Source organism: Babylonia areolata, chromosome 15, assembly GCF_041734735.1.
Source record: "Babylonia areolata isolate BAREFJ2019XMU chromosome 15, ASM4173473v1, whole genome shotgun sequence".
In the NCBI taxonomy this organism is placed as follows: domain Eukaryota; kingdom Metazoa; phylum Mollusca; class Gastropoda; order Neogastropoda; family Buccinidae; genus Babylonia; species Babylonia areolata.
Window position 1 is genome coordinate 32423382 of NC_134890.1, and position 14588 is coordinate 32437969.

Consider the following 14588-nt stretch of genomic DNA (forward strand, 5'->3'; position numbering starts at 1 on the left):
AGTCACACGCACGTGCACACACACTCAGACAGAAAGACACTCACACAGACAGACAGGCAGACACTCAGAAAGACAGACACTCGGACAGACGAACAGACAGACACTCAGACAGACAGACAGACAGACAGACACTCAGACAGACAGACAGACAGACAGACACTCAGATAGACACTCAGACAGACAGACAGACAGACACTCAGACAGACAGACAGACACTCAGACAGACAGACACTCAGACAGACAAACACCCAGACACACAGACACTCAGACAGACACTTAAACAGACAGACAGACACTCAGATACTAGGACAGACAGACGGACACTCAGACAGACAGAAAGACAGACAAATAAATAAATAAAAACACTCAGACAGACAGACAGACAGATAGACAGACACTCAGACAGACAAACACTCAGATAGACACTTACACACTCAGATACTAGGACAAACAGACGGACAGTCAGGCAGACAGGCAGGCAGGCACTCACACAGACACTCCGACAGACAAATTGACATATAGACAGATACTCAAACAGACACTTAGACAGACATACACTTAGACAGGTAGACAGACAGACAGACAAACAAAGACTCACACACACACACACACACACACACACACACACACACACACACACACAAAACTCAGAGAGGCAGACACTCAGACAGACAGACAGACAGACAAACAAACAAAGACTCATACATACAGACAGACAGACACACACTCAGACTGACAGACAGACAGACACACACACACACACACATACACACACACACACTCAGACACACACACACACACACACACACACACACACTCAGACTGACAGACAGACAGACAGACAGACAGACGTTGAGGGACAGTACCCTTCATGTAGCAGAAGTTGGGCTGGCCGTCAATCAGGTAAGTTCCAGGCACCATAACGTTCTCTTCGAACAGATCCGAACAGTTCATTGCGAAGGGGGTGAAGCGCTCTGAAACAGGTTGACACACCCACAATCCAATACTCATAACACACACACGCGCGCGCGCGCACACACACACACACACACACACACACACACTCACTCACGCACGCACGCGCACACACACATGAATACACACACACACATCATAAACCATCCTGACCCACATCATAAACCATCCTTACCACATCATAAACCATCTTTACCCACATCATAGACCACCCTCTTACCCAAATCATAAACCATCCTGACCCACATCATAAACCATCCTGACCCAAACCATAAACCATCCTGACCCACATCATAAACACATCATAAACCATCCTGACCCACATCACAATCCATCCTGACCCACATCATAAACCATCCTGACTCACATCATAAACCATCTTTACCCACATCATAAACCACCCTGACCCACATCATAAACCACCCTTACCACATCATAAACCATCCTGACCCACATCATAAACCATCTTTACCCACATCATAGACCACCCTCCTTGCACACATCATAGACCACCCTCCTGACCCACATCATAAACCATCCTTACCACATCATAAACCATCCTTACCCACATAAACCATCCTTACCCACATAACAGGCCACCCTCCTTACCCACACCATAAACCACCCTGACCTACATCATAAACCATCCTTACCCACATCATAAACAGCCACAACGTTGTCATGATAGATGCTCCCACATATCTGTAGCGCGCTGCTACATGAACCAGTGCAGTCGGCGGTCGTGGATCGTGGAGCGGCGGCGAGGCAAGAGCAGCTTCGCCTCTTCGCGTTGAGTGCAGCGTACCTCCGGCCACGCCCTCGACAAAGCTCAACGCACTGCAGAACATTCAGCTCAGAGTAGCCGCTCAACACCTCAACGGCTGAGTCGTCTATCGCACCGCAGCCCACGAACTCTACGAGTAAACAAAAACAAAACAAAAAATTTTTAAAAACTCGCCGAATGATAACAGCTGACTGTCTCTGAAACTCTTGTCTGGTCGCGAATACGTTCATAGACCGAACGCGTTTTTTAAAGTTTGTTTTCTCTAAATTTTATTTTCAAGACTTGTGTTAATTTCACGCATAATTCCACAACTTCTGTCACCTAGTTAAAACAACAGATCTTTTGAAACGATGAAATTCTGGTTACGAATATGTATCAAAAAAAAAAAAAAAAAAAAGAAGAAAAGAAAAAAAGGACTAAAACAGTATTCCATTTTCAAAATATGCCACATTGCCACATAGTGATAAACAACTTTGGTTTAAATAATCTTTAATTATTCAACAGTACACATGATTACAATGCAATGAATGACAAAAGAGCATCAACAAGCTTGCAGCTTATACTGTGCTCACAACGTTGCACTTCAATTTTATCATGACGGCTGATGAACCACATTATGAATTGTATCAAATAACATTCATAAACAGTAAGTAATGAAATAATGAAATAAAATAAACAAACAGTACATAATATAGTAAAATAATGCTAATATCAATATTAACATGAGATTAAATTTATTATCACCAGAGTAACTGGCCTGATAGAAGAAAAACACGAAGGGAAAAAAGAAGAAGAAGAAAATTTAGAAGAATGGTGGGTAAGGTGGTGGGGGAGGGGGAACAGAGGGGAGAGGAGAAATTCTAACAGATCATTGGCCAATCCATTCAACTTTGAATATTTGGTCAGTCAAATAAATCCAACATATATTTTACGAATAGAATCATAAACACCTTTCTTCTCCTGCTTCCTTCACTGTGTGCAGCGTCACTGGAGCGCCGTACAGAGGAACGGCTTACCAGACTCTTTCAGGTGTGCTGGCTGAGTATCTGTGAATGGCTTTCCAGTATCCTCTACAATATTGTCAGTCCGCCGGTTCTGTTTTTTTTTTGTTTTTGTTTTTTTTGTCTTCTCCTCCGCCTGCCTCCCTCAATAGTTACTTGGTGGATGTTTCTTTTATGTTTAACTCTCTCCATACGAACGGCGAAAGAGACGACGTTAACAGCGTTTCACCCCAATTACCATCATCAAAATATTGCAAGCGGAAGGCTCTTATACTGAAGATGTGAATGTTGACAAAGAATACCACAATTCTGACGACGGAAGCAAAAGGTTGGGTCATTCAGACACCCACTGGACAGCCGAGGGGTCTGTGTAGAGGAGAAGAGAGGACTGGCCGTACTGACTGAGTTAAAAAAATACAGAAAGGCCGCAGGATCATGTTTCGTGAGCATGTTTTCTAGTCTTACCTGATGTCAGCATATCTCCATGATTATTGTCCAATGTGATGGTTTGACAACTTGTGTTCATTAATTTGTGATGTGATCAGCGTATCTGATGTTTAGTGCTTTTGAAACATAATGAGCACATCCAGCGATCAGATCAAAGCAAGCATATATTGATGGAAAATCTTTACTGAGAATAGTACAGTTTGAAAATATGTTTTGAGTGTTCTTTTGAAAACAGGTGTTGAGGTGTGACGGAAAAAAAGGAACGTTCACCGTAAGGTTTCGTGCGAATCTTTGGAATACACAGTGTGAGCATGTTGTGTGAAGGACGGGGGTGCCTGGATGGTGAATAGACAGAAAGTAGATCCGAAAGATAGACAGGACAAGAATCAGTGAAGAAAATGTAAACAGAAAACTGAGGGTTTGCATTGTATTCGTGCTCGAATGGCAGGACAGTGAAGGGAAGCGACAGAAATCGTGTGATTTCCAGAAAGTGTGGTCGTACCCCTCCCACGTTTTCTCTCAATTGTCAGAAAGCGTGGAAGGCCCCCCCCCCCCGCCCCTCCTTTTTTTTATAAAAAATATTTCCTGTGTTATCAAGGTTGCTTTGTTTGTCTTTTCCCAATGTAAACCTTAGATTAAAAGAAAAAAAAATGAGCGAGAGGAAAAGAAAAGAGAAAGAGAGAGATGGGGGTGGGGGTGGGGTGGGGCGGGCGGCAACAACGATGATCATGATAATGACAGTGCTGCCTAGCGAAGGCATCAACAGTAATGACACTGAAACACATCTGTTGTATTTCACAAAAGATGGATCACTGCAATGCATCGACCTCAAATTCAACACCGGAATCAGTAGCAAACAACGGAATTAAGGCAATGTGTATTACCCCAAAATGAATAAAATAAAACTAACTAAAATGAAACAAAATACAATACAATACAATGTAATAATATAATATAATATGATATAACATAATAATAAGACTTGAACCCAATATTTCCCAGTGCAGGTTGGTAATAACATCAAAATGATTCAACTCTCTACATAAATATGACAGAAAAAGTGTTTCACAATACTTTACCCTCACGTAGGGAGGGTGAAAAGTGGACCAAATACTTTTGATGTAGGTTGTGATGCAACATTTTCTGTCATATTTATTCAGATTGTTCTTCATTTCATGCTTGCTCATTTGTCCATCTGTTTGCGTCAGAATCCTTTCGCATGCAAGATTGCACTGAAAATAGATTTTCAGTTTCATAGAAGACACTCAGAACACGAAAATATTATAATGGAAAGAAAGAGAGTGAAAGAAGAAGAAGAAATCATTCACCAGCCAAGTAAACACACGAAAGGACACACACACACACACACACACACACACACACACACACACACACACACTTACCCATTCACTCACTCACTCATATACACATACACTCACACATTTTTTTTTTTTAACCAGAGCTGCGCCATCACCTTCACCGACCATTGCTGAGGTCTTCGCTGGCACCAATTGAAAGAAAAGGTGGGAAGGGAACGACCACACTTGATCAAAGTGAGAAGAATCGTGGGACTGGGAGGAATGGTGGGCTTTCAAGAGTGTCGATGTTTTCAACTAACAACGAGGTAAGTAAGAACGAGATCTAGATGGCACTTGCTGACAGAAAAAGAAGAAGAAAAGTGTGGTGATGCGCTATGGCGGCTGAAGCACCTTGCAAAGGGAGAGCAGCCGGAGTTTCACACAGAGACAAACAAGTATTAATACGATACGATACGATACGATACGATACGACGATACGATACGATACGATGCAGTACAACACAACACGACACAACGCAACACTACACAACACAGCACGACACAACGCAACAAGACAAAACACAACAGAACACGACACGACACAACACAACACAACGCAACAAGATAAAACACAACAGAACACGACATGACACACTGCAACACGACACAACACAACGCAACAAGATAGAACACAACAGAACACGACATGACACATCGCAACACAACACAACAGAACGCAACAAGACAGAACACAACACAACACGACACAACGCAACAAGACAGAACACTGCAGAACACGACACGACACATCGCGACACGACACAACACAACGCAACAAGATAGAACACAACAGAACACGACATGACACATCGCAACACAACACAACAGAACGCAACAAGACAGAACACAACACAACACGACACAACGCAACAAGACAGAACACTGCAGAACACGACATGACACATCGCGACACGACACAACGCAACACGACACGACACATCGCGACACGACACAACGCAACACGACACGACACATCGTAACACGACACGACACATCGTAACACGACACGACACAACGCAACACGACACGACACATCGCGACACGACACAACGCAACACGACACGACACATCGTAACACGACACGACACAACGCAACACGACACGACACATCGTCACACGACACGACACATCGTAACACGACACGACACAACGCAACACGACACGACACATCGTAACACGACACGACACAACGCAACACGACACGACACAACGCAACACGACACGACACAACGCAACACGACACGACACATCGTAACACGACACGACACGACAGAAGACGACACGACACAACAGAACAGGACACGACACGACACGACACAACAACACAACACAACACAACATCAAACCAAAACGTTGATAGAAACCTTCCTACCTGGGCCACTTTCACAGACATAAGGGTATTCACAATATCCAGAGACAACAGACTTGATTTTGGCTTGATACACGACACACTTCCAGGGGTAATAGGGCAAGGTGGACGGCAGCAGCATCTCACGAATGCTCTGACCGCTTGTGCTCACGTACACCCCTCCGGCTGTAGTTCTTCTGTAGGTCACGCCCAAGTACCAGTTGCCGAACCCCTGGGAAATAAAACAACAATAACAGCAACAAACAACAAACAAGCAAACAGAAAACCCACAGCACAACACACACACACACACACACACACACACACACACACACGCCCATTCACACGCACACACAGGTGTGAATGTATGAGTGTTTATGGGTTTATGAATATATGCTTATTTGCTTGTTATTTCCCCTTATTTTTCGTTTTTGCTTTTGAATAATCCCCCTTGGCACTAGAGCTGTAAAACGCTATTTGCCAATAAAAAAAATTGTCATTGTCATTCTCTCTCTCTCTCTCTCCCCACACACACACGCACACACACACACACACATATATATATATATATATATATATATATATATATATGTGTGTGTGTGTGTGTGTGTGTGTTACTGCGTGTATGTGTACATGTGTGTGTGTGTGTGTGTGTGTGTGTGTGTGTGTGTGTGTGTGTATTACTGTGTGTATGTGTGTGTAAGTACGCGTGTTATGGGGAAAGATAATCACGATATGCTATTGTTAAAAGAAATTGTACATGGAACCAATCATGTTTTACCCTCCCAAAGAAAGGAAATCTCCATCACTGCCAGACTTACCGCACCATCAATTTGATGATGATGATGATGATGATATGGATACTTATACAGCACCTATCCTCGGTCAGAGACCAAGCTCTAAGTGCTTTACAAACATGGAGTCATGTGCACAACAGGCCGCCTAACGGTGTAGAGCCGACTAAGAACCACCGTTGTGGACTAATCATTCGTTTCCGGTGTCATTCAGTCAGGGGTCACACACACACACACACACACACACACACACACACACACACACACACACACACACACACGCTCGATAACCTTGATTGGCCATGCTCGCAAAGCTAAAAATCATTCTGAACAGATACAAGACGATACCATCATTGCTGAAGAACTGGATGATTCTGCAAAGACAGAAGATCTCTCCGCAAGGACAGAAGCTCCATCGAAGATATATTTTACCTGTTACCCTTTCCGAAAAACACCCTCCAACACCAGAGCGAGTTCTACCTTGTCTCCATCGACTTCAACAAGGCGTTTGGCAGAGTTTGGCAGGAAGCACTATGGGCCACAGTGAAAGACAAATGAGCAAAATCTCATCACCACCAGCAACTATACTCCAAAGCGACCTGTGGCACTCACATAAAGTGCTGCTGGAGAGTGGTTCCATACTTCAGTTGGATTCCGTCAGGGCTCCCTCCTGTCTCACTCACAGTTCATCATATTCCTGGAACGCATCATGACTGACGCGCTTGAAGATCAGCAATGATGGATCCAAATAAGACAGGGTAGCAAAGACAACATCAGCACTGTCCAGACTGAAACCTAAATGGAAGGACAGGAACATCTCAAGATCAGATTCCTTCGAGCACTGGTACATTCCATCTTCCTGTATACATGCGAGACATGAACCCTCATGGCTGATTTGGAAAGAAAAATTCAAAACATGGAAATGAGGTCTTTTCGCAAGATGCTAAATATCAGAAACACTGATCACATCTCCAATGAAGTGCGCCAGGAAGCACACTGGACATTATGAAGATCTGCTGACATCAGTTAAGAAAAGAAAGCTATGCTGGTATGGCCACATAACAAGATCCAATGACCTTACTAAAACAACGACGGAAGGAAGGCACTGGGCCCCACCTTCCTATTCTGCGCCCTTGACAGAGTTCATACGAAATTTACTGTGTCGATGGGCGTAAAAGACAAGGGGACCTGTAACCTCTATAGAGTGGAGCGATTCAAAGATGATCAGCAGTTTTATTCGTTGGATATGCACATTGAGAGGTCCAAGTTGAAGCACAGGTATCGGACAGGTTTTGTCGAATGGGAAGCCCTTCGGATCGTCACTGGATTCATGAGATCCATCCCAATTAAGGTCATGGAAAAGTCACTGCTATACAGCCCGTCCACCGGAGGAGAGACGCAAAAATCATGGTTCAGACAGAGAAATACAAGTGCCCTCCTGAACATCCGCTGAACAAGAGGATGCAGAACCCGAGGAAGAACCGTCTCAAGCGCAGTAGCTTCATACATGACAGTAAGAGACTTGCCAGGGAGCATCGGGCTGGTTTGCCGTCAACCACAGGCCAGCTAAATCCCTGTGACATGCCACAGTCATGGAATGAAGATTTCAAAAATCTTCACGTACCCACAACAGTTCCTCGGATTATCTCAGGAGACACCCAGGATGTCACCATCAAACGCGCCCTCACACTGGTCATGATTACTGAGAAGTATCAATAAGAAACCTGGATTCATGTGTACACGGACGGCTCAGGTACCAACGCTGTGGCTGATGGAGGACATCAAATCTCCCGAGGGACACACCTCCACAGCAGGGATACCGACTGGGAAACACTGTTCAAAGTACTCGGCTGAAACTTTCAGGGTTCTTCATTCTGACAGCGACAATCCCCGAGATGTCTTCCACTCTGAAGCGCTGTCTGTTCTGAAGCCCTTATGGACAGACTCCAACAAGTTGCCCAGGGAAGACAACTCGTCCTACAGTGGGTGCCAGCCCACTGCTTAATTCCAGGCAACGGAGCAACAGATCAACTCGCCAAACTCGGAGCAAAGAGGAAGTCACCCAGAAAACAGCGTCAACTTCGCAGAGAAGAAGACCCTCATGAAGGCAGTACTACGACCGAGAACCACGAGGGATGCATATCACCTTCTTGAACGCTGACAGCAGGTGGTGATCATAACATTACGAACTGGCCATTGCCGTCACAATGCCCATCTGTTCAGGAAGATGAAGCTGGTACCATCTCCCCACCGCTCCCGTGTTGTCTGGAAGAGCAAACACCAGAACACATTCTGCAGTCCTGTCCCCTCCTGATGGGGCTCAGAGACATCGTGTGGTCGACACCAACCCTGCTGCACACCACACTCCATGGCTCCAGACAGGACTTGGAGAGGACGACACCAACCCTGCTGCACACCAAGCTCCATGGCTCCAGACAGGACTTGGAGAGGACGACACCAACCCTGCTGCACACCAAGCTCCATGGCTCCAGACAGGACTTGGAGAGGACGTCACCAACTCTGCTGCACACCAAGCTCCATGGCTCCAGACAGGACTTGGAGAGGACGTCACCAACTCCGCTGCACACCAAGCTCCATGGCTCTAGACAGGACTTGGAGAGGACGTCACCAACTCCGCTGCACACCACACTCCATGGCTCCAGACAGGACTTGGAGAGGACGTCACCAACCCTGCTGCACACCACACTCCATGGCTCCAGACAGGACTTGGAGAGGACGTCACCAACTCTGCTGCACGCCAAGCTCCATGGCTCTAGACAGGACTTGGAGAGGACGACACCAACCCTGCTGCACACCAAGTTCCATGGCTTCATACAGCACTTGCAGAGGACGACACCAACCCTGCTGCACACCAAGCTCCATGGCTCCAGACAGGACTTGGAGAGGACGTCACCAACTCTGCTGCACACCAAGCTCCATGGCTCCAGACAGGACTTGGAGAGAACGACACCAACCCAGCTGCACACCAAGCTCCATGGCTTCATACAGCACTTGCAGAGGACAACGTCATTCTCCAGACGGGCTGGACTAACACTGTGAAGAAGAAAAAGAAGACTGGGAACACGTCCACTCAGACCACAGGTGTGGGTCGAAGTGCGGGGCTAACTTCTGCCGCCAGCAGACGTAAGTGATTGTAGCAATATTTCATTCTCTTTGTGTGGTCAGCAGTTTATATTGACAGCAACAGGCTACTGCTCTCCACTGTTCCGCTGGTCACGCAGCACGCGACAATGCCTGGCATGCACGCGACAATACCTGGCATGCACGCGACAATGCCTGGCATGCACGCGACAATGCCTGGCATGCACGCGACAATACCTGGCATAACCCATAGATTCTGCACGTTGCGTTTGGTCGTGTGCAGGAGCACTGATCTATATAAAAAAAAGAGTGGGGTGGGGGTGGGGGAGGGGATATCTTAATATCAGTGAGCAGCCGTCACAACCACTGCATTTTTTCTCTTGTGTCAGTGTTTTCTTTCATTTTCTTCTTCGTGTGTTTGTTTCACAGATCAGCCACTGGAAGCAAAACACAAATCGATTTCTCTCACACACTTTTCAGCTGGTCTTTTCTAGGTTGTTGTTGTTGTTGTTGTTGTTGTTGTTGTATTCTTCTCCTTTTATTTTTTTCTTCTTGTTTGCTTGTAATTTCCAAATGGATGAAAAAAAAATGTATTGTGATGTATATGCGAAACGTAATACAGAATACTTTATCATCTCAGTAAGAGAAATTCATGTCCAGAGTGTTGCAGCACAGCGCTATGTACTCACCCCCAGGATTGATTCATCGCCAAACACCGACTGCTGCTCCTCAAGGCTGTTCAGAACGAGGGGGTAAGAATGCATCCTTTTGCACCTTTCGATTCTGTTTCCTGTAATTGTGATGACGGGTGACCAGGATGAGAATGACGAGGGTGATAATGAAGATGATCCTGATTAGAATGATATATGACAAAGACAATCACAATATCGGTAAAAATTAAAATAAAGAATAATAATAATATCTAAGGACAAGATTGTGCAATAAACACACACACACACACACACACACACACACATACCCTCTTTGCAATGAGAGAGAGAGAGAGAGAGGGATTCAGACAGAGACACAGAGAGAGTTAGACAGACCGACAGACAGACAGTACTGGCATTTGAGAAAAGCTAGCAAACCGTGATCAAGTATTTCAAATACACTGTTGGACAAATAATCTGATTGGTCTGGGGAAAAATCGACAGTGAGTTCTGGAAGGAGGCTATCGCACCATATTTGGATAACAAAACCATAACGTCACCAAATGCAGTGAACGGCAACAAATTTCAATATCAGTCATTGTTAAAGAATGCTCTTATCAGCTACAGAAATAAAACTCTTTGCTTTCACAGCTGACACAAAAATATATTAACAATTTAGAGACATATTACATCATAATAAAAAGAAGACTTTTGTCAATGACAGAAACAAGAAATTCAACGGTAAAAAACAACAACAACAACAACAACCAAACAATGCTGTCACGAATTTGGATAAAATGCCCCAGTAAATGCCATTCCAAACACAGGATTCAATGGATACAGAGGAGAATAACGGAAGGAAATTCAAAGTGCCTGCGCATGTTTATATATAGTTAACAAATAGTAAAGAGTGGTAACTCTCTCCATTCACAAGGTACACATATTCAAGTCAATGCTGCTTACGCTACCGATTCAGCTAGCACACAGGTAAATAAAAGGTACATTGGAACAAACCCAGACACTTCCTCAAAAAAAGGAAGCGCCGGGCCTGTCCTTATCCTGATCATTTCACATGTGCACACAGCAGCAAAGACAGAAGAAATGTGCAAACACAAATGAGCTTTTATTCAAGACAGGCGAACACCAAACGATCTTATTTATGAGGAACTTGGTTGATCTCCGATATATCTAAATTCTTATGTAAGGCAGTGATGCTTCCCTTAGAAACTGAAACTGAAACTGAAACTCCATACGCTCAGCCAGTTTTGTTGTGGCTGTCACTTTGTGCAAGTATTCGCTGGCCTGCACGCACGCAAGCACGCATGCACACACACACACACACACACACACACACACACACACACACACACACACACACACACACACCTTCGAGTACTTGCGTTCAGGATCATCATTACTCTAGTTGTGTCTATTAACCCTTTTGTCTCGAGTCCAGTCCTTTGAAGTCAATGCAAGTGACGTGAAATCAGCGCAAGTAATGTGAAGTCAAGACACACCATGTGAATTCACGTGAAGTCAGTGCAAACCGTTACAAGTCATGTGAAGTCAAGACAAACCATGTGAATTCACGTGAAGTCAGTGCAAACCGTTACAAGTCATGTGAAGTCAAGAAAGTCATGTGAAGTTGAGACGAGCGGCGTGACGCCATATGAAGCCACGGCAAGCCATTCAAAGTTGTGTGAAGTCAAGGTAAGTTGAATGAAGTCGAGGAAAGTCGTGTGAATTGAAGTCAAAAGCAATTCATTTGAAGTCAAGGCCAGTCATGTGTAAAGTTATGTGAAGTCAAGGCAAGTTATGTGAAGTCAAGGTAAGTTATGTGAAGCTAAGGCAAGTTATGTGAAGTCAAGTAAAGTCATGTGAAGTCAAGTAAAGTTATGTGAAGTCAAGTAAAGTTATATGAAGCTAAGTCAAGTTATGTGAAGTCAAGTTATGTGAAGCTAAGGCAAGTTATGTGAAGTCAAGTGAAGTCATGTGAAGTCAAGTAAAGTTATGTGAAGCTAACTCAAGTTATGTGAAGTCAAGTAAAGTTATGTGAAGCTAAGGCAAGTTATATGAAGCTAAGTCATGTGAAGTCAAGTAAACTTATGTGAAGTCAAAGCAAGTTATATGAAGCTAAGTCAAGTTATGTGAAGTCAAGTAAAGTTATATGAAGTCAAGGCAAGTTATATGAAGCTAAGTCATGTTATGTGAAGTCAAGTAAGGTTATGTGAAGTCAAGGCAAGTTATATGAAGCTACGTCATATTATGTGAAGTCAAGTAAAGTTATGTGAAGTCAAGGCAAGTTATATGAAGCTACGTCATGTTATGTGAAGTCAAGTAAAGTTATGTGAAGTCAAGTAAAGTTATGTGAAGTCAAGGCAAGTTATATGTAGCTAAGTCAAGTTATGTGAAGTCAAATAAAGTTACGTGAAGTCAAGTAAAGTTATGTGAAGTCAAGGCAAGTTATGTGAAGCTAACTCAAGTTATGTGAAGTCAAGTAAAGTTATGTGAAGTCAAGTAAAGTTATATGAAGCTAAGTCAAGTTATGTGAAGTCAAGTAAAGTTATATGAAGCTAAGTCAAGTTATGTGAAGTCAAGTAAAGTTATGTAAAGTCAAGGCAAGTTATACGAAGCTAAGTCAAGTTACGTGAAGTCAAGTAAAGTTATGTGAAGTCAAGACAAGTTATTTGAAGCTAAGTCATGTGTGAAGTCAAGTAAAGTCATGTGAAGTCAAGTAAAGTTATGTGAAGTCAAGGCCAGTTATTTGAAGCTAAGTCATGTTGTGTGAAGTCAAGTAAAGTCATGTGAAGTCAAGTTATGTGAAGTCAAGTAAAGTCATGTGAAGTCAAGTCATGTGAAGTCAAGTAAAGTCATGTGAAGTCATGTTGTGTGAAGTCAAGTAAAGTCATGTGAAGTCAAGTTATGTGAAGTCAAGTAAAGTCATGTGAAGTCATATGAAGGCGTGCGAACAACTTACCTGTTGTAATCTTCATGTACTTATAGCACCGACCGTTCAGTTGTGCAAAGGAAAAGGGGCACCTGACATCTGTACACACACACACACACACACACACACACACACACCACACACACACACACACACACACACACACACACACACACACACCACACCACACACACACACACACACACACACACACACGCACACACACACACACACACACACACACACACACACGCACGCACGCACACACACACACACACACACACACACACACACACACACACGCACGCACGCACGCACGCACGCACACACACACACACACACACACCACACCACACACACACACACACACACACACACACACACACACACACGCGCACACACACACACACACACACACACACACCACACCACACACACACACACACACACACACACACGCACGCACGCACAAAGTCATTAATGCTATCAAATCTTTACACTCGAAAGTTAGATCTGAATACATTATTGAAATGAAACATCTAATTCATTCAAAACAACATTTATCCAGATTCCTTCGCATTGTGGCCTTCTTTATAATGAGAAGGTTGATCTCTTGGCGAAAAAAGGAGCAAAGGAATCAGCTGAGTCAACATATTTATCTCTTCCATTTTCATTGCAAGAATGCTATAGTATAGTAGAACAAATCCAGCGATCATACTTTCAGTCAGAAGAAAGGAAAATGGGCTGTTCAAACTTATACGAAGAAATAAGTAATATTTATGGAATTGCTGGTAAACATGAACAACACATTTACAGTAAAAGGCAGATTGCATCATTGATCTGTAGATGGAAACTGAACTGTTTCAAAACGAAATACATAAAAAGTGTTTCCTGGTTGTGTGGTAATCCAATAACAAGTGATCATGTTTTTTACTTGCGACATGCTAAAATGTCATATACCTGGACTAGCATTTTTTCCGATGCAAGAAATATTGGACTCATCACTTTTATTGTTCAGTTTCTTTAAATCGTTGTCAAATAATCCAACTGGGTTGCTGTTGTAACTTTCTCTCTCTCTCTCTCTCTCTCTCTCTCTCTCTTTCAACATTCATGTATATATCTTGGACTTGTCACTGTTTAATGTCGAACTGTTTCAAATCTTTGTTGGATAGTCCAATTGGG

The 14588-nt window shown here is 43.7% G+C and overlaps 1 protein-coding gene across 1 annotated transcript in view; it reads right to left on the reverse strand.

Annotated features, from left to right (window-relative positions):
* Positions 1–8889: 8889 nt before the first annotated feature.
* Positions 8890–14588, reverse strand: part of LOC143290331 (uncharacterized) — a 23088-nt gene continuing 17389 nt past the window's right edge. Inside the window, exon 7 of the mRNA XM_076599684.1 lies at positions 8890–8972. Coding sequence (XP_076455799.1) covers positions 8890–8972 — 83 coding nt within the window. The remainder of the gene's footprint in view (positions 8973–14588) is intronic.